This window comes from Protobothrops mucrosquamatus, unplaced genomic scaffold (genome assembly GCF_001527695.2).
Source record: "Protobothrops mucrosquamatus isolate PMUCROS unplaced genomic scaffold, P.Mucros_1.0 scaffold187, whole genome shotgun sequence".
NCBI lineage: Eukaryota > Metazoa > Chordata > Lepidosauria > Squamata > Viperidae > Protobothrops > Protobothrops mucrosquamatus.
In genome coordinates this window covers 179,112-206,437 of record NW_015386545.1, presented here as the reverse complement: position 1 = coordinate 206,437, position 27,326 = coordinate 179,112, and the positions used below count along the sequence as shown (strand labels likewise).

Genomic DNA, 27,326 nt, shown 5'->3' with positions numbered 1-27,326 from the left:
TGATTCCCACTGGCTCAAGGTTGACTCAGCCTTCCATCCTTCCCAGTTGGTAAAATGAGGACCCAGATTGTTGGGGGCATTAGGCTGAATCTGAAAACCACTTAGAGAGGTCTGTAAAGTATTATGAAGCAGTATATGTCTAAGTGCTATTGCTATAGGAATTAATTAGCTTCCACCAACAGATGGCTTAGAAGAAAAATGACAGAATTTGAAATACTCATACAGAATCACGAGCATGTGATACAGAGATGGATGGATGTATTGGAAATAAATACACTGTACTATTCAAAAAAATTTAGAAATCAAATTTGAAATGAAATAACATTTCATTTACTCACCTAATATTATTAGAAGAATAACTATATTATCTTCTTGGAAAAATGTTTAGGTTATTCTCCAGTCTGGGCATAATTACTGAATTAACTCATCCTGCCAACATGAGATTCATGCAGTTCAGGGCCAAAGACTGTTATTCTCTTGCTCTGTCAAAATTGGAGAAGGTAAGAAAGCTCCACTGCATTATAATAAATGCATGCAATTTATTGATTCTCAGACATAATTGTCTTTTTTAATTTGCTCTGGAAACTGATAATTCAAAATGTTCTATGCTTAATCATTAGGACTGTTGATATAATTGTGAAATACCTATGGAATATGATTCAATGGACTGCTGGATCAAGTAGTGAAATTGCAGATGGGAAACAAAAGAAAAGTGGCCAAGAATGAGTCTGTAACAGCTTCTTTACTAAAAATAAAACTAACAGGAGACAATTTGATTATGATTATAAATTCAGTAGTTCAAGGATGTAAGTGGCAGAATTAGTGTGTAGTGCTAACTATGACAGAGTGGCTACTTAACAAGAAAGGATACTATTTGTAATCAGCAGAAGCCAGTAGTACACTACGCTTCTCTAGACTGAACCTCTTCCCTTATTCTGGAAAGCAAATGATGCACACATTTATATGGTGCCAGAATTAGACCTTTAAGAAGTTAATTTTAATGGACCAATGTGGGTGGAAATACAAATGAGCAAAATTTCGTAGCTGTATCTGGAAGCTTCAGTTGTGCAGAATACAGCAACACAGTTTCTAGATGAACATATTATATATACTACCTCTGTTCTGGGAGCTGCATTAGTTACCAGTTTCCAGTCCAATTCAAGGTGCTAGTTTTAACCTTTAAAGCTCTACATGTATAGAGACCATACACTACTGTAACGTTAAGCTTAAATACCAGTGAATTACATATCTACTTCAAAAATAGAGCTGTATAATTAATCCAATATGGACATGGACAGAGAGAGATAAATAAGGAATACTTAGATGTACTGAATATAAATGAGATTCTTAAGTTTCAGTCTTTTCTAACAATGTAAAGCCTACTGAAGTAGCTGTACCAAATTGTTGTAAAATATACAAAAAACATCTTCTTAGTAATGAAATGGGAATCATTGAAAATGATTCTGACACAATGGTCAGATATGGGAGATTCCATTCTATACCTTACAATGAGCGTCTCTGCATTTGCGGAGCGGCAGAGGTAGAAGACCTGGCTCACATACTATTTGATTGTTGCTTGTACAAGAGGGTGAGAGACAGGTTCCTCGGTCTATATATCAAACAAATGACTCATTGGGATCCCCATATCAAAACAACTTACCTTNCAAAATGGTTCGGTTGAGATCTACATATGTGGGACTGATTGGGGTAGATTGCAAGGGTGACTCCAAGATATAATTTTATCATATTTTATCTATATTTTAAATTACTGTACTCTATTTTAACTTCATTTTAGACTGTATTTTACTCCAATTTCATCTTAAGTCATATTTTATTCTAGTTCCATTTTAAACTGTATTTTATAAAATTTTATTTTAAATTGCTTTTATTAGACTTTGGTAATGATTTGTTGTTGGAACTTTGCACTTTGATATGGCCCAAGGGCTAATCAATAAAGATGATTATTATTATTTAAAATCCAAGCATTGATTTGCTAGGAAAATGTATACTAACCAAAAAGGCACTTTTGGAAAGTCAGAGTATGCAGATTTAATAACTGTCCATCCTTACCAGTGGATCTGTTTCATTTAAAAGAAAGTGTAAAGCATTAGTAAGAACAAAACAAGAATAGATTGTCATATTGAATCTGAAGTTTGAGAAAGATATCTTTAAATAGTCTCAGACAGAACGCTGTGCTAGTTCCTGAGATAATGTTGGATGCATTGCTTAAATAGATTCTAGTCATGTTCACTAAAGTTCACAAACTGATATCTGAAAATAAAATGTCAAATTCCCAGGGAGACAACATATAGCTGAATAAAAGAAATGATGGCTATTCAGACTCAATTTTAGATATAAATGAATAAAACAGTATGTCTTCTTGAAGAGATACTACCTGTTATTTTCTTCATTCATAAGTATGGAACCATGTCCAGCCCTTCCAATTATCCATCAATCAGTTTAAGTACAATTAGTACACTTATACTGGGAATCTTATTTGGAGATTGTTATGGTAAATTTGAAAATATTTTAGAACATGAGTATGCTGGCTTCATTGAAGGAAAATCAACTATTAATGTACGTTGTATATTATACCATGTGGTTAAAATATGGCCAAATCCAGTCATTAACTGCATGGAGGCTTTAGTATTTAGAGTTTCACTCAAACTCTAAAAATAGATTTTGATATGAATTCTGACCTTTTACAATTGATACATCTGCTGATCTGAAATTTATATAAAAACACTCAGTTTCAAATAACAATTATTTATAGTAGCTGATTAGATCTATTCCAACTTTTTTTTATTCAAAATAGTTTTGATTTTCCAAACTGGCTAATTCTACTCCCAGGATGTTCATCTAGTTCAGATTGGGGAGAAACAATTATATAACTATAACTATTTCTCCCAGCCTGAATCCTCTCCATCCACAAAAGATGATTGTAGCTTTATAATATAATGTATTGTAATATAATAATATAATGTGTAATATAATCACCCATCATTTTAGCCTCTTTATTCACAATTTATATGTCTTTTTCTCAAGTACTTTTATCAGCCTTCTTGACATATGCAGATTTTATCTTTTCAAATGGTGCCAATAAGATTAAACTAATAATTCATGTGCTATTACACTGTTTATATTGGAGGAATATTTTATTCAGAAATATCACATATCTCTTAGCTAAGACACCAGGAATGACTAAGGCCTATTATCTATAATAGAGATCATTCTTGCTAGACACTTAATGTCCAAAAGGCAACATTTTCTTCCAAAACATGGCCAGTAAATAAATTGATTATATATGAATATTTTTTGTAAATATATGCTGCCTTTCTGTGTTACATGTATTGTATGAATCAATTATTGAAATAAGTTGCTTACTTTAACATATCGCCATAATAGCAACTAACAATTTAAAGAATTTCTTAATAGTGAGCAAAAGAATGGTGTCAGTTACTGTACATTAATATTTGCAGATGTTAGTTTTGTCAGTTTTGCCATATTCTAGGCGAAATTTGATGTGAGTTTTTAATATGACGCCTTGCGCACACTCACTCAGGCCCTTGTCATCTCGCGCCTAGACTATTGCAACGCCCTCTACATGGGGCTCCCCTTGGGGAGCATCCGGAGGCTCCAGTTGATCCAGAATGCGGCTGCGCAGGGGATTTTTGGGGCTCCTAGGAGCACCCATGTGACACCTCTCCTGCGCGGGCTGCACTGGTTGCCTGTGGCCTTCCGGGTGCACTTCAAGGTGCTGGTGACCACCTTTAGAGCGCTCCATGGCAGTGGACCAGGTTATCTGCAGGACCGCCTTCTGCCACATACCTCCCTTCGACCAGTCCGCTCCCACAGATTAGGCCTCCTCAGGGTGCCGTCGGCCGGACAATGCCGGCTGGTGACCCCCAGGGGGAGAGCCTTCTCTGTGGCAGCTCCTACCCTATGGNCCGGTCTGGCATAAATCCGAAATTCTAAAATTTTAAATTGGGTATAATTTTATATTATTATAGTGGGTTTTAGGACAGGACAAATAATTTAATTAGTTTTTAATACTTTTAAATATTATGGTATCGCTGTTTTATTAATGTGCCTGTTCACCGCCCTGAGTCCCGCAAGGGAGAAGGGCGGTATATAAATCAAATAAATAAATAAATAAATAAATAAATAAATAATGCAACAATTTGTATGTAAATGTATTAGCTTTGTTGGCATATCAGCATATTTTAAAGATAGGATTGGATCCTTGATAAGATCATCTCTGATATTTCATCCACTGTCACACAAAAATAGTTGCAACAGAACACTATGTGTAGGGTGAGAACCCACTGTATTACCTAGCAAGCCAAACAGCTGGAGAGCAGGTACCTACATGAACAATTCAAGCAGAATGGGTACCCACAATCATTCATCACAAGATGTCTGTGTAACACAGTGGAGAGAGAAAGGAAGAAACAAGGTATAAGACCAACCACATGGCACACCCTGCCATACATCAAAAACATTTCGGAAGTTGTAGAATGCAGCTTTGGAGATTTGCAAGTGGGCATTGCACACCGCCCAGAGGCTACCATATGATGACAAATTATGCATTAAAAAAATATCTTGGAGGTGGGAGATATTTCCAGTATAATCTACTGAATCTCCTGCATGGATTGCCCCTATGACTATGTAGGACAGGCAGGGAGGAAGCTAACCACCAGATTGCAAGAACACAAGCACGTGGTCAGACGAGGAGACTGAACTCATTGGTAGCCTCACACTGCAGTGAACAAGGACACACACTTAACTTTGCAGTAACTAAGATTGTTGGACAAGCAGGCACAAAAACAGCCAGGGAAGTGAGGGGAGCCTGGGAAACAGGCCCCTTGTCAGTCAATAGAAGTGCTGATTTACCACCAGCCTATGAAGTCCTTAGAAGGCGAGGGCTGAGCAGCACAAGCAAATGACAGCTAATGACTTAAAAGCCAGCCATCAACACACCCCAATCAATATCAAAAAAGCCACTTATGCTAGGCAATATAAATACCCCAAATAGAACAGCACGCACAAGATTGATAACATATCAATGTTACTCAAAAAATTCTCAATATTACTTATAGAACTAAACACTGCTATTTGTTTCGTGCAAACTTATTCTGGACTTTAAACAAAGTATAAGTTTAAATACCACCTATTTAAACACCCCCCCCTTTTAAAAGTTTTATTTGTGTGGTCCATTTGTTTGTTAGATTTATATCCCAGTTTTTTTTTCCAGGACCTCATAAGAGTTTATATGGGAAGCCCCCTTCATTTTACCTCCATAATAGCAATCCTGTGCGTGATTAAACCAGTCAGTTTCTTCCTGGAGAAGAACTGGGAAAATCTGACTGAAATGAGAAATGAAAGTATATTTTGCATAATTTCACATTTCTCAGTTAGTGTGAGTCTCAAAGCAAAAGCATTTGCCTTATTTGTTCCACTGAAATGAGAGGGTTAAAATATCTTATGTTAATCAGATTGTTCCATAAATGTATTCGCCATTCTTGTCTTATCCTTTTGAGTTTAAACACACACAAAAATAACTCCAATTGTTCAGTTATGTTTAAAAGATTATCCATCCAATACCATTGAAATTATTTATTCCTTGAAACTATTCAAGTTGAAAGATATTTTGAGCTATACTTAGTCGTTTAAGTACTTTCCTATCAGCATACAAGCTTATGTATTATTGGATTTCTATAGGCTGAAGTGATACCACCAATCTTTGTATCTTTGAAAATTGTAAACCATATGCTATCTAAGCTGAAGAATGCATTGATTGATAGCTATGGACAAAAGAACGAATGCAATGGCCTTTCTTAAAATAGTCTTTTACTTTTCAAAGATACTCATGACTACAGTCCAGGAATTTTATCTCTAAATAAAGTTTATATTACAAAGCTGCTTATTACTTCCATGCAGGCTTTCAAGGTTTTTACTAGACAGAAAAAATCCAAGCCAAAACATAATAACACTCTATTCAGTTCCTCATATTTGTGCAGGGGATAGAGGATTTTGAGAGCCATGATCCAGAAAAAAAACATTGCATGTCTTCACAGTTTCACTGTAGTACTCATGTGTACTACATAATGTAGTACACATGTGTACTACATAAGTACTGCATGGCTCCTGGCAGTACTTATGACACGCACTGTGGCAAACTCAGTTGTAATTTCTTATTCTGATAGATCTATTCCTTTATGTCTTGAGAGGCAGGATATATGTGGGTTCCTTCCTCCCTTCCTTCTTTCTTTTCCAACAGACTGTCAAGAGGAAGACTAAGGTTGTCCCAACTCTGAACTGATTACATGTGAAAGATATTTCGATTAAGTTTAGGGCAGCGAGCACAGTCTAATTCTACTTACCCATAAACTGAAAAAAATAGCTCAGTGTTTCTTGGTTGGGGTTGTGTTTATTGATGAATTTTAACTCACCCCACCTTTTCCAGTTACCAATCACTGGTGGAACTGCAGTTCATCAAGCTTCCTAGAATTCCACAATGAAATGCAATTAAATATTTGACAGGAAATTGCTTTGTGTGATATGATGTGCAGCTGACTGTTAATTCCTGAGGTAGCTTTTTGCAGCACAAAGGCACTCCAAAATGCAACTGTTGCCCGCAGCAAAAGTGTATAATCAAACATGGAAAATTGACTTGGTGGCTTAATGAGCTTCTGAAGCAAGAATTCCCTAAGTCAGAAAGAGAACTCCATCTGCTGCTACAGCTGTAACTTCCCTTGTTTTTCTCTTTGGAAATAGCTAAACAATCACAGTTGACAACTGATCAACTAAGAGTCTTTTTGTTCAGCAGAAAAATGTAAGGAATCATATGCCCAAAGTCAAGCTCTAACTATTCTGGTTGCTTCATACCAATGAAACTTCAAGTGAACCCCCTCCCCATTGTTTCTGTGTATGACTAGGAAGATAAATATATTCCAGGAAAGATAGGGATTTTATTTTTAATTTTCTGCTGAAAATGGGAACTGGCTGTTATTCTATATACTGTAGCATGGGTGTCCAACTCGGCAACTTTAAGACTTGTGGATTTCAACTCCCAGAATTCTCCAGCCATAGTTGAAGTCCACAAGTCTTAAAATTGCCAGGGTTGGCCAGCCCTATTATACAGAGTTAAAGTATTTCAACTGTGTTCAGTAGGATAAACAATTATGGCCTAGTACACAACAGCGACTACATTATTTCATTGAGATACAGTTAATTATAAGCTACTGATTATGTGAAATAACTTCAATGAAGTGAAGGGAAATTAAAAAAAATTCTGTACTTTCAGCTTTGTATTGCTTCAAGAAACTCATGCAGGAATCATAAAATGATAAGCAAATTGGTATGAATCAACCTTAACTTTTGCAGGATTTTAAAAAATAGTTTATAATGCATTCAGTTTAGGATACAAAGTCATTTCCATAAATATGAGGATTTAGTTGATTGTTTTAAATAATTTCTGTGCCAACCCATTCATAAGACTCTGGATGGCTTCCATATGTAAAATAATCATAAACAAGCTGTTAAAAGAGCCATTATTTTTTTTAAAAAAGTAAACTCAGACAGTAAGGCAGATGTAATGAAATTTAATGAACCTGGAATGGGAATAGCTATTTGCAAAATACTGCTGAACCCTAACAGCTGTATATTCTTTCTATAACTGGCAAGCAGGGGAAAACATTTCCACCCTGTCAAGGGGCTATTAAAAAAATGATTTAAAAAAAGCTTTAGCATATCCACAGGTAAATGAAAGTATGAATATCCAGTTTCCAAGATAGATATTTTCCTTTCAATAAATCTGACTAATGAGCTCTTTGCATTCTTGATTGTGAGGTGCAGGTTTTTTTTTACAATATCTTTTACCAAGCAGCCCACAACTAGGGGCATTAAGCAGGCTTCAGTTAGCCATAACCTTTATGGGATTCGAACCTGGGCAGTTTTACATATTAGGCAGTGATTTAACCACCAAGCCACAGGCTCTCCTCCCCTCTTTGCCAGCTGAGTCAAGGGAGTATATACAGGAAGTTTCTCAGACAGACCGGTCTGATTGAGTACATCTTGACATTTTTAACTGCTATACTGCAGTTGGGGGCTGCATGGTAAAAGATATTGTAAAAAGAAAAACTGCAGTATAGCAGTTAAAAATGTCAAGCGCATAAATTTACATAACAGTTCAACAACGGTTGTAGTGAGGCATGTGCACATAGCGTGCTTAAGAAGCTCTTAAAGGGATAAAACAGTCAGTCTCAAGACCATTTTCAAAAGTCGCGCTTGTCAGCTGTTTGGCGCGTGCTCCTAGAAGCACGAAGCCAAAAACACCAGCCTGAAGATGATGAATGGGACTTCGTCGAAACGTCGCCAAGACACTTCCAATTTTACGCGGGAGAAAACCCGAATAACCAAAGACCTACATATATATATATAAAATATTTTGTGTTAAATGCTGGTCTGATTTTCAGGTTTATTAAGGACAAAATAAATTAAGGCTGGAGATAAAAATTAAGAAAAGGAAATCTAATCCTATTGTTTAACATTTTCCTGGTTTGTACCAACTTTGTACAGCTGAGTGTCGAAGGAAGGAAGGAAGGAAGGAAGGAAGGAAGGAAGGAAGGAAGGAAGGAAGGAAGGAAGGAAGGAAGGAAGGAAGGAAAGAAGGAAGGAAGGAAGGAAGGAAGGAAGGAAGGACCCTTTTGTCAGATACATAAAATGATACCCTAAGATTGTCAACAATGAGACAATAAGTAATGAAATACAAATATAAATGGGGCTACAGTATTATTACTGTTGTTGAGGGGGAGGGAGTGTTTGCAACAGGTTACAGTAAATTTTGTAACAGTTAAAGAGATTCCAGCCCACATTTTACTGCTTACAAATAAACTGCAAAAATGATAGGCAATGGTTAAAGTTAACTAAAATGCAATTAGTATTTACTGGAATATAATTCTAAAATGAAAACTAAGGTTCACTCCTATGATTTCAGGTGTGTGGCTATTTCAAAGTTTTTTAATTTGATACGCATATCTTTTTCTCTAATCAGAGACGTACAAACAGATGGAAAGAAGCCTATTCTTAGAAGGGAAATTCTGGTCTTTCCAACTTCTACCAGTATGTTAAAAGAAGTCCAGCAAATAAGTGATTTTTCTACCCTGGAAGCCTAATTCCAGAACAAAAGAAGTGACATTGGTTTGTTATTGGGAGAGGCTGGGTAATTTTAGGGTATTTTCAGAAGTATTTTCAGACATAGTGCAGATAATCATTGATTACTTTACAGCAGTCAGAGAGGAAAACTTTAAAAGAAAACAAAGTAGAATAAGCAATAATGAACATAAAAATAAAAAGAAACATGCCCATATTTTACCAAAGCTCTTTTGCCTCACTTCCCCCCCCCTTTTTTTTTTTTTACCTTTGTAAGGTCCTCCTGCTCTTTGAGTGATGTAGATGGGATAAAATGAAATTCATTGTGGAATATTATAATTTGTTATATTGAAATTCACCAATAAAAAAGAATAGAGGGCAATCCAATTTTTCTTTAAAAGAAAATGCTGTGTAATATGGTTCTAATATTTGCAATTAAAACTGGATTAATGTTGATTATCAACTAGAACAAATGAAGCTTACATTAAATAATATTTTCTGTGAAGTTCATTGGTTGGCATTTGGTTCCAACTCATTGATTCAATTCCATGTATGATCATATTCCAAAAAGCTTGTATGATTAATAACTGCAGTGAAAAAGATAAAGAATAACAACCAAAAAGTATGAAGGTACATCAACTTATGCAAATCTTTAATCTTTCAACATGTACATGACACTTATTTTTTATTTAAATATGAGTGAGGAAAAGATTAAATTTCTTTAGCTGTCTAGAAAGAGAATAAATGCCCATTTGGAATATGTGGTCATAAATCCTGATACTTGCATGGAAACCTCACATGCTATAATTAATCATCTACTCAGAATTTATATTTTATGAATGTATGAAAACTTTGTTTCTGGTTTGATGTGATTTAAATTTATACGAAGCATGGTTGTCTAATTTGTTAATCCAAGTAGACTCTGATCCTAGTCTTCAATCTTCAACTGTAAGTAACAGGCAGGTTCCTACTTTGTTGAATGCTGCTGATGTGACCTTTTTTTTTTTTTTTAATTTACAGTAGTAGTTAAGAACACAGACCTTTCAGATCTTGACCTCTTTCTGTTCTGAAGCAAAACTCATCATCAACTATTTTAAGACCATAGTTGGTCTTCTCTAAAAACTTAATAACATATAGATAGCAAATTGATGGCTATAAGCTAGAGCAGGGTAACTTGCATAGATAGTGTTATTTTCCAGTCTTCAAATTCCTGGGGAGTGTGTAGCTACAAATATCATTCTCATTCTCTCTCTCTCTCTCTCTCTCTCTCTCTCTCTCTCTCTCTCTCTCTCTCTCTCTCTCTCTCTCTCTCTCTCTCTCTCTCTCTCTCTCTCTCTCTCTCTCTCTCTCTCTGTGTGTGTGTGTGTGTGTGTGTCTGTCTCTCTCTGTCTCTCTCTCTCTCTCTCTGTGTGTGTCTCTCTCTCTGTCTCTGTCTGTCTCTCTCTCTCTCTCTCTCTCTCTCTCTCTTTTGCTCTTTCTCTCTCTCCCTCATAGAGGGTTTTCTCAATTTTCTTTGTCATTTGAGTCTTCCAAGACAAGAGAGTTGCCAAACTGCTATATAACATACACACTTTCATCTACAAGGACTTTTCTCTTTAGAAACAATTCAATTCAAACGTTTGAAGGCTTTCTTTGGAGTCTGATAATCTATTCATAGCTTGGAGACAGAATTTGTTTCAGGAGAAACACAGATTTGGATAAGCAAGATCACTTATTGGTTTAAACTGACAAGTTTAACCCTTATGAGTCTACTCAATAACTTTCATCGAATTGAAAGAAGACCTTGGAGATAAAACTATACAACTGTGTTGCATTCATTGGATTTCTGTAAAGTTAAATATATTGCAAAATGGCAAATGATAATGTTTTATAGAGAAATAATGCTAAGAACCCAAAGAAATAAAAGCTAAAGAAAACATTTTTCTTGGATAAATTTCTTTATTAGAATGAAGAGTTTACAAAATACCACAAGGTTTTCATCTTAGCTTGTTTTAATATCTGGCCTTTGTCCTTACTGGAAGGAAAATATTGATATATTTACTTTGCATGTGTTTTCTCCCTGCAAGTACAATTGATATTGTGTCACATATGCTGTTATGTCATCAAATATATCCATAGCTAACTCAAGATTATATAAATGTTTCAGTTTATTAACTGTTACAAATTGATTGTGGTTTGGGATCATATTCTTGGTGACTTGTTTCCTGATCATGGACCATAATAAATTCTCTGATCTAATCTGAATCTGATAATAGCCAGTGTAATTACAATATATCCCTTATTCCAACAGCAAACAATAGATTTTTGTTTTGTAATGAGGACATTTGCTTTATACTCTTTGATATACAGAACTAAAACCACAACCAAAAAGCCTTTTATACTGATAAATTTCAGATTTGGTTTTGTAATTAATGAAGTGGTTGAACATATTAATTGTGATAGTTTTAAGTAGTCGAATGCCCTATTTTTCATGTTTTCATTTGATTTATAGTTTTAAGCAGTCGAATGCCCTATTTTTCATGTTTTCATTTGATTTATCGTAGTTACTTTCCATCTTTGGGTATGTTACTTTTGGGATAAGCCCAGACGGATGACTAGTTTGGTGGTAGTGAGTGTTACAGTTGCAATAATATCTTACTATAACAGGCAGATACAAACTGGAAGGCAAATCAATGTATATGTTAATATTATTTTCAATATTGTTAAACTCTGGAGAATGATTTTTATTTTTTTTAATATTATGATTTCTTGCTCATCAGTTTTTGCAAGAAAATATATTTCATATACTACAATATTGGTCTTGAGAGCAAATGGATTGAAATTTAAAATTTCTCAGTGAAAGATCCTTAGGGAAGTCTTTTAAACAAATCTCTTACACTGTATATTAAGTGTCAATTTAACTGACGTGTGAAAATATACAAAACAAGCCCCTATTCAGGAGATCATTAAAAGAAAATAGTGTTGTGCTAATAATAGGTAATTAATACAGGAAACCATAACCTTTGCTTATACTCAAAGGATTCTTCAGTGGGAAAACTACAACTTTTAAATCATTAGCTAGGTAATATTTTAGGAAACTGAAATATTTTCTCATTTCTGTTATTAATTTTACAGCCATTACTATCAAATGGTAAGAAAGCTTATTTAAGAGATATCTGGCCTGCCATTTCCAGTCTGTTCTTCAGAGGTATAGGTGTCCTTTCTCTGTCGCAGAGATTGATCGTGGAGGCTTGTAGGTCTTGTTTATAGCCAGTGGTGGGATTCAGCCAGTTCGCACCACTTCGGCAGAACTGGTAGCTAATTTTTTGTTGGCCAGGCCCAGAATGGACTTCTGGAAGCGGCATCCACACAGAGAACCGGCTGTTCACATATTTGAATCCCACCACTGTTTATAGCCCTCATGAACTGAAATAGGTAACCATGCCAACATGCTGATTCAGCAAGGATTCTCCAGTGGATCGGCAAGTATTGAAATAGAGAAACCACTGCTCATGATATTGAAAGTATTTGGTAGCTCTTTGCAGACTGGAAAGTGGATACCCTCATATGATGAGCCTCACAATAATTTAACTCATGTTGGAATTTGGTGGCACGACTTCATATAAGTGTGCACAAGTGTCCTATTTCGTTGTTTGTCTGTTTCAGAAGATAACTCTCAAAATGTTGGGTCCTGAAAGCAAAGACATGTTCTTGAGATACACCATTACCGCCTTGAGTAGTGAATTAATGAATTCACAGCAAGGACTAAGGAGATGTTTACTGTGGCAGTAATGTTTCCCCTGAAACCCCCTCCCCTCAAGTGCAATTTATTTAAATGTTGGCGATGTCTTTTTGTCTCTTTTTGTCCCTCCTCTTCAACCCCCTTCTCCCCTCCCCTCCCCCCAATTCCCTCCACACATTTCACTCTGAGGTAAAACAGAAAGAACGAGAGAAAGGTTCTAACCTGGCATTCATGTTTCGATTGCCCTTTGCTGCTGGCAGAGTTTTCAGTATCAGCATGCTGGACACCTTGCTGTATCAGGTACTGTGAAGGATAAAATGTATTCTTTTTGTTTAAATACCAAATCGTTTTGATTTTCTGAAGGATCACTTGGGTTCCTGTGTTCTTACGAATACCTCTATCGACCAAGTAAAGTGAGGAAGAGGGAACTCTGTTTATCCCTGCTTTCATCAGAAGCTCAAGACAATGTGCAGTGTTTTCCTTCTTCTTATTTTTCTCCTATTGGACTAAGAGAGGGCCTGGTCCAAAGTTACAGAGAAAATTTTCTTTCCTGAGGGTAGCCTTGAATGGGATCTCTCCACTCTTAGTCCAACACCTGAAAACCACTCTTATTGCATGACTATCTCAAAGCTTATAAATGCTACACTTCATTTTCGTATATTAGAAGTATAACTCTTGGGATTTTCCACTAATAATGAATAATGCCTAATGTTCAGTCATTTACTAACGTTTCCATGTTGCATATTTGTTTAAATATTTGAATGTGCTGTGTAGGCATACTAGTGCACCCACAGAGAAATCCATATATATGTATCATTTTTTAACTTCTAGGATTGCTCTAGATATAGCCCAATATATCTATTCTATTAAAACTGCAACCAAACAGCTATCTCGTTCCACCATGTGAACTAAACAAGAGACCATTTTTCAAAAATTAGGGTCAGGGGAACAAAAGCTGGGCACGCATCACAGACAATTTCAAGATATTCATTTTTCATCACAGTACTTACCACAGAGTTAATGAATATGCTGCTGCTGAGTTGTGTTTAGGGAGCTATGAGATTTCAAACAACCCCATCATAGCACATCTAGACTTCAGATGTTTGGTGCCATTAACAATAAAAATGATGCTGATTTTTTTTCTGACCTGAATTTCATCTCTGAGCAACTAAACTGTATTCTTGTCTTTTCCAAAGCTGATTATTTGTTTAAATGGAAACATTTTGAAAAACAGGAGCTTATCAGTTAAAAAAAAAAACTAGTGTACAAGTTTTACTGCACAGAAAGACATCTTACTCCACACAAACATTACATTCATGAGTCTGAGCCTCTTATCAAACTGCATTAACACATAGGGCTTTTTTTTTTTTTTTACCATTTTTAAAAAGTATAAGAAAAAGACAGGTCTAGGATATAGGATTGGATTAGGCCCAAGGCATTTACCATTTGACTATGTATTATTTCCCTGACTTAAAAATAGTTCCACCATCCCAACAGGGAAAATCCATACACTTTGAAACAATATTTTGCAACATTCTTGTAAGCCAATCAGGTCTCCAATCCCTTGTTCTTTTTTTAAAAAAATTGTGTTTTCTTCCATCTAGTATTATTATACCAGTAACTACCTACATTTTCTAGCAGGCTTGTTTTTCAATTATATAAACATAATTGAATAATGAGTCAACATCTTTTAAATGTATAAAAGCCATTTTAAGTTTTATTTTCTCCTTGTTTTGCTTTGGGCACCCTTTCTCTTGGAGTCTCTGCAATGGAATGCAAAGTTGTTAGGGTAACTTTCTGTCATTTAATTAGTTCATTTTTGTCCATGCACAGGGCTAGGAACTCTCCAAGGTTTGAGTTAACTGAGATCTTTATGTTGTCGGTATACTAGGGCCAGTTTAGGCCATACTGTATGAATTAAAAGATGAACTGTACTATTTAGTACAGTGTACTCATCATCCACTAGAAACCTGGAAAAGAAGTAAAGTTGGAGAAAGAAGTCATTTTATGGGTAGAGCACATGTATAGCTTTCAAAAGACAGGCATTGTTTATCAGTCATAAAGCCAGGTTTCTCTGTATCAAATGAACATCCCCCACCCACAAAAATGGCAATTTTGTATGTACACTTTCTTTCTGTGAATATTAATGATGTATGTTTCAAATATTTCTTATATTATTTTAAATCTTTAGTCATTCGTTAAGGATTACATGATCTCTATCACTAGACTTCTGCTGGGACTAGATACTACACCAGGATCTGGATTTCTCTGTTCTGTAAGTTAACACTTTCAAACTATTTTAAATTCTGCATAGCATTCTGCTCTTTTTCCTCTGCAGGGGGTAGTTGGCTACTGTCTCTATGAATGAATGGTTGCCATTTCTTTATTGACAGAAAATGTGTTCAAAAGGACTACTTGCAAAGCACTTACACATTTGTTATTGTGAAGACAAGTTCTTTCTAAGGTGTTGAGAAGGTGATGCAAAGCTGGACAAGAGTGCTCGTAACATACATGGAAGGTAGAGATGTGCGAGCAAAGCAAAAGAACTGTATTTGCAGAGACAGACTGAAGCCATTTCCTGAAGGATTTCATTTAAATTTAAATAGTATCTATAACAATACAAAGCACAAGATTTGCGATGATTTTTTTCAGTCACAAGCTGCACTTTTCCTTCTGTACTTTGTTTGCCTTGTGATATATGGTACTTGCAAAAACTGCACATTTCTGGAATCTGTACCTGGATTGATATCATATATTATACTCAGGAAAGACTGAAGGACTGTAGAGTACAATAAATAATGCTTTGCTTTGTAAGATTTGTTGCTTATTGTAATATTTTGGGTGATTCCGTTTGAATAAATAAATCAGTAGTGTGCGCCATTCTGTTTCTGTTCTTATTGCTTAGATGAAAATCACAGAAGATGATTTGTGGATCAGAACATATGCCAGACTTTATCAGAAACTTTGTTCTTCGACTGGAGATATTCCTATAGGAATCTACAGGACTGAATCACAGAAACTAGTGACATCTGAGGTTTGGGCATTTTCCTTTTCATACAGACGTTTGTAAAGAATGTGACCCATGAAATATTTGTAATGATTTGTGTGGGTCTAATCTTATTTAGCAATATTTCACTTACTTTTCCCTCATACTGACTGATATTTCATTATGTGATTATATTTATCCATTATAGAATGCTTCTATTTCACGGTACACATAAAATATGAAGGGGCAGCATATGTCTTCAAATACTTGTTGGCATGCCATGAATATGCTTCACACAGCATTGATTTTAGCCTCTGACATGTATCCATTATGTGTTTTGGGATCACATACACATTCTACAGTAATAGTTCACAAATTGTTTTGCCAAGGTGCAAGATATAAATTGGTTTAGGTCCAAGTGCTCTGTTCCCAGAACAATATGTTTACATGATTCTGTGCTCTGGCTTTTCTTCTTTTCTGATAAATTGTGCTAGAAGAAAGCTATATATCCTGACTCTCTATTGGGAATCATTCGGCTCATATTCAGTTACTGAAAAACCAGGTACATATGAATTTATTTACAGATTCTACAAGAATATTTGAGTATATAGAGAAAGAGGTCAAAGCTGGACTTATTCCCCTTTGTCCTCATATGCATAGTTATTCTTAACACATTGACATGCACAAGTAAAACTCTTTCCATGAAAATTCTAAGAGCACATCCAAAGAAGCCTATACAGTACATCCAGAGCACACTTCCATGAAATGTCTGTGGAGATTCTCAGTCCTCCAGGTCATGGATGTCCCAAAGATGCTTTTTCAAGAGGCAATTGGACTTTCTTGTTTTTCTTTGAAGACATTTTGTTTCTCATCCAGAGAGTTCTTCAGCTGAAGAAGCTTCCTGGATGAGCCGCGAAACATCTTCACATGAGATATTAAAATCTTGTTTTCAAATGAGAAAAAAAATATACCAAAAGCCTTCAAATTTTTGAAACTCTCGAAGTTCTCTTCCAAAACCTGTGCCATTTCTCAGATCTTTAGAAACAATATTTAGTGGAAGAAATACCAGTGTTTCGATGATTAAATAACTACTAATCATTGGGGAGGGGAAAGGGATGAACAAGAGACTGTATAGAGAAATCAGCTGATTTGATGTTATTGGATTATGGCACCATAAAAATAAAATAAAAATATGCTTATTTAATTTAATCATAGCAAATATAAAGTTCTTGTTTTTATAGACATCTACCTTGAGATATAGCAACAATGATATTGTAAGAAATATAAACTGAAATGAAAAGTCAGGACAGCAAGGAGGGTGGGGGATCCCTAGTTATGTAAGTTTTTTGGAAGACAATTTTCAGTCTGATACTAGCCTTAAATATTCATGCATAACTATTGTATTTCACTTCAGCATGTAAAGAAATGGAGCATGCCATGATTATGCAAAGTGTAATGGCTTTAAAACTGTGATATAAAAAATATTTTAGTTAAGTAGCCCAACTTACCTGCAGAATTTGGTAATATTCCCTAGGCTTGCTTGAGCTGGTATTTAGTATTAAATGAATTATATTAAATTGCTTAGAGTGAGGCAAGTTTTCATGAATTAAAGCAGAATTATGTATTGTCAAGTACATAATCGTACTGCGCTGCCATTGCCTCCTCCTAGGGCTGAGAAAGATTGACTGGCAAGATCATCCAGCTTACTTTGTGATAAGGCAAGACTAGAATTCATGATCTCCCAGTTTCTAGCCTAGTGCCTTAACACTACACCAAACTGGCTCTCATTATGACTTAGTAGTTCACAGGATTTGATAATGGGGATATATATGTATCTTTATGTATTTGTCATAATGTGTATGCCATCACTTTGTAAAAATTCTTGGTTCATGTATTACAAGCATCCATTAATATATGTCTGTGTAAATGATCCACCCATTTGGATGAGGACTAGAATAGTGCAGACATGGATACTGATGCTAGCATTGCCCCAATATTCTTATCCCTCTATTCTTGATATTTCTATGCTGAGTAGGAATATTAATTCTAACCCTAATAAGGGTTAGAAATGAAACATATTTTCTTTTCTTTTCTCTTTTCTCTTTTCTCTTTTCTCTTTTCTCTTTTCTCTTTTCTCTTTTCTCTTTTCTCTTTTCTCTTTTCTCTTTTCTTTTCTTTTCTTTCAGTATCTCAGTTTTGTTAAACTTGTTTTATTTTAATGGTAGACTTTTATAATGAAAGGGAATCCCAGAGTTGGAAGGGTGCATAAATAGAGTCACCAAGCCCATTTCCTGCCAATGCAAGAATCCAGATTAAAGCATGCTAAGCAGATGGCTGTCTAGTCTCCCCTCAAACTGATGCAGTGAAGGGAAGCCCAACAGTCCCTGGATAACGGGCCCCATTATTGAACTGCTTGTAACGTAAAGAGGTTTTTTCCCCAACATTCAGTAGGAATCTACTGTTCTGTAACATAAAATTTATTCTTCTATGTCTTGTACTTTGGGAAAATAGAGGATATACCTTGATCTTCTGTACGGAATAGATCCCTTCTTGTATCCAGTCCTAATTCATAATCCCAGAAAACATGTCTGTCTGTCTGTCTGTCTATCTGTCTTTCTGTCTGTCTAGTCATATGCAGTCTGGCATGTCATGGGATGCCTGTCTAGATCTCTTCCATGTAATATATTTTATTATATTACAAAGAGCATACAATCATATGGACCTTCACCTGCAATCTAAAACATTCTAGCTGGGAAGAATTTTATTATCTCAACTATGTAGCATGGTATTTAATTTGAATCTGTTATTTATGTGTGAAATTGGCATTATTTGCCTGAGTTACCATTTTAAATTACTTGCAAATGCATAAATTGCATGACTGGAATGGATTGTAACACTGAAATGTGGAAACAGAATAATCTCATCTATATATTAAGTACAGGAATAATTATTCTTATATTAGAATTCAGTTCAGCTGTCATAGAAGTTAATTCAAGGATATGTTTTCTCAAGTGCTTAAGGAAATTTTGAAGTAATTGTATTTTTAATTGTCCATTCAAATATTATTTACTGAGGCAAGAGTCTTAGTCTATAATATGAAGGCTTCACTGTTTTAATGAATTTACTTCCCTCTTTGTTAAGATTTAATGTCAAAAAAACTTGCACAATTTTTTGATATTAAAATTGGTATAAACATTTATTAGTAAAAAGCCCCACTAACTTTATTACATTCTTGGTCATGTTTAAAATAAATTTCAATAGGAATTTGATCTTTTATCACTTTCCATATCATATGTATATTTTTTTTTTTCTATTTGGAGCACTGTTTCTCAAACTTGGCCACTTTAAGATACTTGGATTTCAATTCCCAAAATTCCCCAATTACCATGGCTGGCTAGAGAATTCTGGGAGTTGAAGTCCACACTTATTAAAATGGCCAAGGTTGAGAAACACTGATTTAGAATCATATCATGGCTGGTAGAAAACAGAGGAAAGACAATTAAGAAATTTGGTTAATCAGGTGGTTTATCCTGTATTCAGACTTGAAGTTCTGTCATGCAAATGTCATACTATGCAAGGATATAACTCTATATTTCCTTGTACAACCATAATATCATGAAATTGTCTATGTGTTTTCTTTCTTTGGAAACTGTTGTTTGAATGGTGTTTTGTTTTCTTTCCTCCTTCTGACTTCCATTTTTTTGTCAGTCTCGAGAAATTGCTTCACAAGTAAGTATCTGTCATGTGTTACTATGTCCTTTGTGTTGGCCTAAAAAAAACAAAATCCTTAACAAATGAAAGCAAATATAGGTGTCCCAGGATAATGTTGCAAGATCCAATCTGGGTCAGTCACCAAGACCAGAGGTTTACTCTTCCGAGCTCTTGGACTCATGCTGGAGCTCATCTTCAGGGTTCTACAGTTCCTTGAAGATGGGCTCCAGCACAAGTCCAAAAGGTCAGAAGAGTAAACTTCTGGTCCCGGTGACCAGCCCAGATTGCATCTTTCAATAAAATCTTTAAACTGTCATATAGAGAAAGACTGTATGTTTCTAATCCCTGCCAGGAATCTCTTCCAAATAGTTTCATTTAGTCAGTAGTTTACAGTATAGGTCACCTATACTGTATTGTATATACTGTATTGCATATTTAAGAGTTCTCAGGATTATGTGCTCAACATAACTAAGCAGATAGGCAGATATGTGTGGGTTTTTTGAGCTACTACACTGCTTCTACACATAGATACTGACCTTGTTAAAAGCAGGGGTATGATTTAACTTCCTTGAATACATAGATTTACATATACTGTATTTCATATTAAGGAGTGGAAGGATGGAGTGGCCATGATAATAGAATGGAAAAATTCATGAAGAGAAACTCATGAATCTTCAGTGTTTGTGTGTGTGTGTGTGTGTGTGTGTGTGTGTGTGTGTGTGTGTGTACATAATTTAGGCACAGCATTAGCGTGTACAAAAATAAGAATAAGTTACTAATTTATATAAATGTACATGTAAACATACTTGGCTTTTTATATATAATTGTGTAATATTGATTAAGCAAGTATCAAATGCATAAACACATCTTTTCCTTTGCAAAATTCATGTTGTGATTCATGTTGTGGTGGATATTGGCTGGGCCAGTGGTTTTCAACCCATGGTCCCCAAGGACCCTTGGGGGCCTGCAGTGTCATCACTGCGGGTCCTTGAAGACTTGAAGAAATGTTATGATTTAAATCTTGAGATAATCTTGGGGGTCCATGACCATGGTCCATGGCCACAAAAGGTATTTAAGGGAGGGTCCTTGGTGAAGAAAGAGTTGAGAACCACTGGGCTAGCCTAGTAAGATTGGAATCAAGAAAATGAAGAATGAGAAATAACATAAGAAAGTTAAGGCAAGATTATTTATTCGGTGGAAAAGCGTTCTCCAAAGAATTTAATTTCTATTATGGTTTTCTCTTTAAAGTCTCAAATTTCTATCAGCGTGGAAGAGTGGGAGGACACCAAGGATAGTAAAGAACAATGTAACTATCGTAGCAACCACCGTAACTCAACATCAAGTGATCAGTCCGATCATCCTTTGTTAAGACGAAAAAGCATGCAGTGGGCTCGGCGGCTGAGCAGAAAAGTACCAAAGCATTCAGCAAAAACAGCAGAGAAAATAAGTCAGCAGAGAATGAATCTTTACAGAAGGTCAGAAAGACAAGAATTAGCTGAACTGGTGAAAAACAGAATGAAACATCTGGGACTCTCAACAGCAGGATATGGTAGGATACTGTGATATACACCCACATCACTGTACATATAGGGGAGATAGATAAATGTTAGGGAAGTTCATTGAATCAAGACTAGAATGGTTAATATTTTCTCATCAAAAGTTCCTAAGAAAATTTAGCAGTCATGGGTGAAAGTTACCTTCTCTTACGGATAACTAAGTGTTTCAGGTAAAATCAAATGTACAAATTGACAATTTTTCATACATTTATGTATTCATCTCTTGTAGAATTAGAACGTATGTCTTTCAATATGCATGCATGACCTTCCTATTAATTTTCACCTACAGTATGTGCATGCCTTCAAGTCCATCTGGACTCTTGAAAACTGCCCTAGGGCTGAGGGAGAGTAACCAGGCCAAAGTCACCCAGCTATCTCTTTTTTTGCTTTTCTGTCTTTCCTTGCTGTTTTTTTTTAAAAATTGCAAAAATATAACATTGCTTATGATTTGACCAACTTTGGTTGAGACGTGACCTTTTCATCTGAGTAATGTTATGATCATTTATTCGAAACATCTTTTATATTCTCTCCTCTCCCTTGTAGATGAAATGAATGATCACCAAAACACCCTTTCATACATTTTGATCAATCCTTCTCCAGACACCCGACTTGAGCTGAATGATGTTGTGTAAGTACATAGTATTTGCCAGACTTCTGATTTGTACTTTCATGTAAGATTTTTAAAAAAATCCAAAACAAACCCTGACCTTTTAACTTTAAAAATAAATTTTCCAAAGAATAAAACTCTTCACTTTTTCCCCATTTCTACTTGTTTGGATGATCCTGGTGATTGTGGCAATCACACCCACTACCATTGAGTAATTTTTTTTTTTGATTCTTGGTTGTTGTTTTTTATTCACATATCCGCTAAAGAAAGGAATCACTGTTTATTCTATATTTTAGACAAAGTAGAATCTGGATTAGAGCCAATGGAAGAAGCAGTAATGAATATAATGTACTGTGGCCTAGCTCAAAAACAACACAATAAAAACAGTTCACAAGGTTTTAATGATGGGCAAGGCATTGTTTAATAGGATCTTTAGGTTTGGAGAAATTCCCATATAATGTGAATTGTTAGATCTCACTGCTTGATTATCTTTTTTTGTTTTATATATATATTTAAACATATTGCTTGTAATCATCAGTTACAGAAGTATTTTTAGTTAGTCCAAAGTAAAAATTATTCTAGCATGTTTAATGTATATTTGCAGAATTTAGAGTAGAATATTCTGTTCATCTGGATATTTTTTTTCTTGTTATACTTGATGAATGAGAATGGTCTTTCTTTGTTGTGTTTAGATACTTGATCCGCCCAGATCCATTGTCATATGTTCCCAAAAGTACATCCAGCCAGAAAAACAGTTTCTGCAATGCCACTGGACAAGACAGCAAAGAAGAAACACAACTTTGATACATCACACGGTTCAGTGATGGAAAGACATTTTTATACAAATAACTGTTTTGGAATTGAGTGATGATGAATTTAGTATAACTGGACTCTTCTGAGAATTGGGATATAATGGTCAATGGATGTTAATAGAACAACTATTTTATTGAAATTATAGGAATGATTCTGAAAAACTATCTGAGATTTTTTAAAATAATTTATTCAGATCCTGGAATTAAAATAGCAGAACTATGAAAAGTCTAAGCAAATATGCCATGGTTTGCTAACAGAAAGTAGAAAAAATAATAATGCTTTGCTCAAAATCATGTTTTATTTTGGTTCCAAATAACAACTCTGCAGCCATTTCTGACCACATCATAGTGCATATTGTAAGTACTGCAGTCCAGATTTATAAAATTGTGGTTCATGCAAATAAAATAATAATGTAAGGAAGGTTCAGTGAATTCCCTTTTCTACTGTCTTAAAATTGGAATTCTAAATGAAAGCTCAGTAAGTTTGTTGCTTGCTTAAGCTTTGAGCAATAATAATCAGCTGTGTATTTTTATTGCCTCTTTTAGCCCATTGTATTTTTATACACAACATATATTTTTCCAGAATTTTTAATTCCATGCTATTTTCAAACCATTGTTTGTTTCAATTTGACACCTTTTCCCCACACACTATTAAAACATTTAGAGCAAGTATACATTTCACAAACAAAAAAATGGAAAATGGGTCCCAAATGCTAAGAATCTAAAGAAAATGGTGTGAAAACCAATTGCCTTTAAATATTTATTAAAATTTGTACACAAAGGAGGAATTTGGAAGATTTTGTAGGATTCATTGAGAATACCCAAGTTATTTTGAAAAAAAATGTTTATTTGTGAGTGCAATACTATAGCTAAAGTAAGGACTACTAAAGATGGCTGAAGATATAGCATGTGGGCTGTCTGAAGATATAACATTGCAGGTGCTTTGAGATGATTACCCAATCTACTCTTTTGATGGTAGATCACTTGGAATGTCAAAACAGAAAACAAGTATTATATATCTCCAGATTTCTGGAGTAAGGAGATGACAGTTTCTCTGGGAGAAAAGACTTGGATTCCCAAAGCAATCCATAGATTTTTTTTTTCGGTTTAGTGTAAACCAACAGTTTTAGTCTTGAATACAAATTCCAGTGTGTATTGTGTATACATGAAGAGTAGTTAGTATTAAGACTCACTAGTTTCTAATCTTATGGAACACGAGGTGGAAATCTGGCAAGCAAAAGTTAAAAACAGGGATCATGTTTTTGACTGAGCTTTAGTAATAATGTCTGTTGTAGAATTGCAAGAATTACTTCGGATGGCCAGTGATATGCCACATACTATCTTGGTTTTAAATGTAGCCATGTGAATGGTATCATCTCTCTTTACAGATTTTGATAGAATCGGGCTGCACAGAAACATGGTCAGCCCTCAGCCTTTTTAAAAGTACCATCCAAAGTTTCTAGTGTGAGTTGGGATGTTTATATAATTTTTACTTCCATAACATTAGTTAATATGTAAGCTTATTTGCTTTATATTATTCATTAATATAAAAGCTTACACACGTAGGACAGAGGAGTAAGTTAGGAACAAGACTGAGAGTTGTTTTAACTTATTATTCGCATTAAATGTACAGGTTATGTTTTCTTTATTATTTGAAAAAAAAAACTGCTACCAGTTTATGTGCACAAATCAAATGATGCCAAAATTGCTCAACTAAATTATTCATGCATGTGATGATTGTTTACTGCATTTGATGGCGTTTTAAATGGTTGTTGTATTCATTGTAAGGAAGCAGCTATGATTCCAGCCACATGCACTGATCATTTCTTTATTTCTCTATTTTTCATTTGTCAGCTGTGTGAATGAATAAAAGCCATTTTCTTATGTAGAATTTTCCTTCTAATCTGTAATGATTTCTACACAATTCCCCCTCTCCAGTTGTCAGCTGAAGCCAAAATGCTTACATTGGTGATATATTTATAGAAAGAGACTGAAAAGATTATGTTTTAAAGCAGTGGAAGTTTTCTTAGCTTCTTTGGAAGATGTGACTGTGGCCTTTATCACAAAATGCATTGGATATTACCTGCTCTTTCAGAAGTGGTTTATCTGAAAATTTAATACCTAGATGGAGTTATGAAACTACACAGATTTTGGATTGCTGGGCAAAGCATTAGAAATGGTTGTGAATGGATGTTGGCGAGGGGGTGGACTCAAAATGACCAGATGGTGATTACTACCATATCATTGACAGAACTTTGACACTGTGTGAACACAGAAGATAAATAAAATTACCCATTTCAGGGTAAGTAAATAAAGTTGCCCAGAACAATTATGTAATGACCATAAGTATGGATAAATATAGGAAGAGTGTCTCTTGAGCACATTCTGCATAAGTATGGCATTGTAAAACTTTTGAATTTATGTATGTTCCCTGCACATCACTAAGAGAGCTCTTTTAAGACAAAAATATTTGAGCCATATTTCAATAGAAGAATCATATTTCAATAGAAGAATCATCAGAGTGGATATCATTTACTTCCTGCTCATTCATATCCTTTACCTTCTGACTTAAAGTAAAGAAAATGGTGTGTAGGTTTTCTAGCAATAAACAACGAAGAAAAATTTTATCAGTTCTTCCAGAAATACAGCCTTAGAGCACCCTCAGGAATCACTGGCTGAGAAAACATTGTAATTGTGAAGCATTGAGGCATGTAATTCTCACAAATACATGAGAATTGCATCTGTCTTATCTGCATCTGCATTGCAAGCTCACTTTTCCTCGGTGTCCATTTGTGAAAAAGGGATGTTATATGTACACAAATAAGTCAGTTTATGGACTAAAATAGTGATACATTTTTTAGTAAATCGTGAACTTGCCACTAGGATTCTCGTAAGTATCCAACATGGCTTTGTCAATTGCTGCAGTTGTTAACATTCTCAAGGTTACATCTGTGAACTCTTTGTTTTGTGTTAAATAGCTCAGAAAAGCACGAGAAAGTATAGGTGGGATGATCATTTTGGTTGCATTAAATTTAGTTTTTGTTATAACTCCATCTACTTTTTGTTCTGGTTCCCACATACTTTCTTGTATGTAAGTTTTGTATATCACACAGAAACCAAGTGTAGCCCCCAGCCTGAAAACCATCTGCATTTTCAGCATAGCAGGATGCATGATACAGAACATGCAATCTTCTTGATGCCTTGCACAAGCAAATGATACTGCATTGAAATGGATGGCTAAAAAATAAAGTGAACATTAAATATTTTGGTAATGCAAGAATTATTTTTAAAAAGCATCTTAGCAACATTTTTTAGTGAATGTCATGAAATATCATCTCCCCAAATGCATGTTGCCTCTGCAACAATTTTCTAACAAAAATCTAAATCCTGGCTTAATACAGATAGATAATCTTTATTGTCATTTTTTACTGTGGGCACAATGGCACACATTAAAAATGAAATTTAATTTCTTACTCTCAAAGTGTACATATACATAACACACATTTAAACATATTATATACAACATATGTATAGACCTTGTTGTTGTTAGTTGTGAAGTCGTGTCCAACCCATCGCGACCCCATGGAAAACACTCCCTTACATATAAGTAACATATAAATATTAATCACTGTCCATCTTGAATGCCTAACAGAAGGAGGATATAGAGAAGGATGCTTCCAAATTTGAACTTCCAAATTTGGAATTTACAGTAAAAATGGTAAACAATTAGATATCCTCAGAAATCTTTGGATTTTAGCTATCATTATTTTTTGTCAAGATGTGTGCTGTCAGGGGCTGATGGGACTTGAAGTTCTTGAAAAACTGAGTTGCCTACTATAGATAGCATAAATGAGGTGAGATTTTTCAGATATATATTCCTGGCTTGCTTAGCCAACAGTCTGAAAGAACTGTTTTGAGTAGTTTTGAAAGCAGTCAGGACAGGAGCCAAAGAGATGGGCACAGATAGGCTGTTCCAAAGGACTAACACAGCCACTGAACAGCAGTAATTTTTATTACATTCCCTGTAGTTGTAGTGCACCGATAGATTTTCAGAAGCAATGTTGAATGTACCAAGTTTAAAGGATTGCCTTGGAATGGACTGATGCATTACCTTCTACCATGTTTTCCTGAAAATAAGACCCGGTCTTATATATTTTTTGCCTCCAAAAGAGGCACCAGGTCTTATTTTCAGGGGATGTCTTACCCGCTTACCTTAGGACCGCTCCAGCCAGGCCTCCCAAACCCCAACACTTGCCTCACCTTGCCAGCCCACTTCTTCTGAGGCCACTCGCCGCCGCTCATGTGCATCGCTCATGGCCTCCATTTTCCGAAGGCCTCTGATGGCAAAACAAAGGCCGGAGGTGACGCACACATCAATCTGGAGCGTGTTTCTCTACCAGCAAAACTGAGGCTGGGGCCGACACATAGGAACGGTGGCAAGTGGCTGCAGAAGAAGTGGGCCAGCGAGGCGAGGCAGGTGTCAGGGCGTGAGAGGTCTGGCTGCAACTGTCCTAAAGTAAGTGAGTGTGGGGCATGTGGGGCAGCTTCACTCCCCCATCCCCGCCTAGCTTGATTTTTATCCATGTGCCTCGCTCCATCTCATGCAACCAGGTGCAATGGAGTGGGTGGGGTCTTAAATAGGGCTTATCTTTGGAGTAGGGCTTATATTGGGTGCACATGTAAAATGAAGCTTGGGCTTATTTTCAGGGTAGGTCTTATTTTCGAGGAAAACATGGTATTGAGGTATTAATTTCATTTCTTATGGAGCACAACTCTTCCT

General features: G+C 35.4%; 1 protein-coding gene across 3 annotated transcripts in view; it reads left to right on the top strand.

Moving 5' to 3' along the window:
- KCNT2 (potassium sodium-activated channel subfamily T member 2) overlaps window positions 1-22,581 on the top strand; it is a 185,323-nt gene extending 162,742 nt beyond the window's left edge. For 2 of the 3 annotated variants that reach the window (XM_015813743.1, XM_015813742.1), the window contains 7 exons: window positions 389-500; window positions 13,073-13,174; window positions 15,066-15,149; window positions 15,780-15,908; window positions 20,820-21,120; window positions 21,671-21,755; window positions 22,427-22,581. In XM_015813743.1, the coding sequence (XP_015669229.1) occupies window positions 389-500; window positions 13,073-13,174; window positions 15,066-15,149; window positions 15,780-15,908; window positions 20,820-21,120; window positions 21,671-21,755; window positions 22,427-22,538 (925 nt within the window). In that variant the 3' untranslated portion in view covers window positions 22,539-22,581. Of the gene's footprint in view, window positions 1-388; window positions 501-13,072; window positions 13,175-15,065; window positions 15,150-15,779; window positions 15,909-19,568; window positions 19,590-20,819; window positions 21,121-21,670; window positions 21,756-22,426 lie in introns of all 3 variants that reach the window. The other variant, XM_015813744.1, reaches the window with a different exon arrangement.
- The last annotated feature ends 4,745 nt before the right edge of the window (window positions 22,582-27,326 follow it).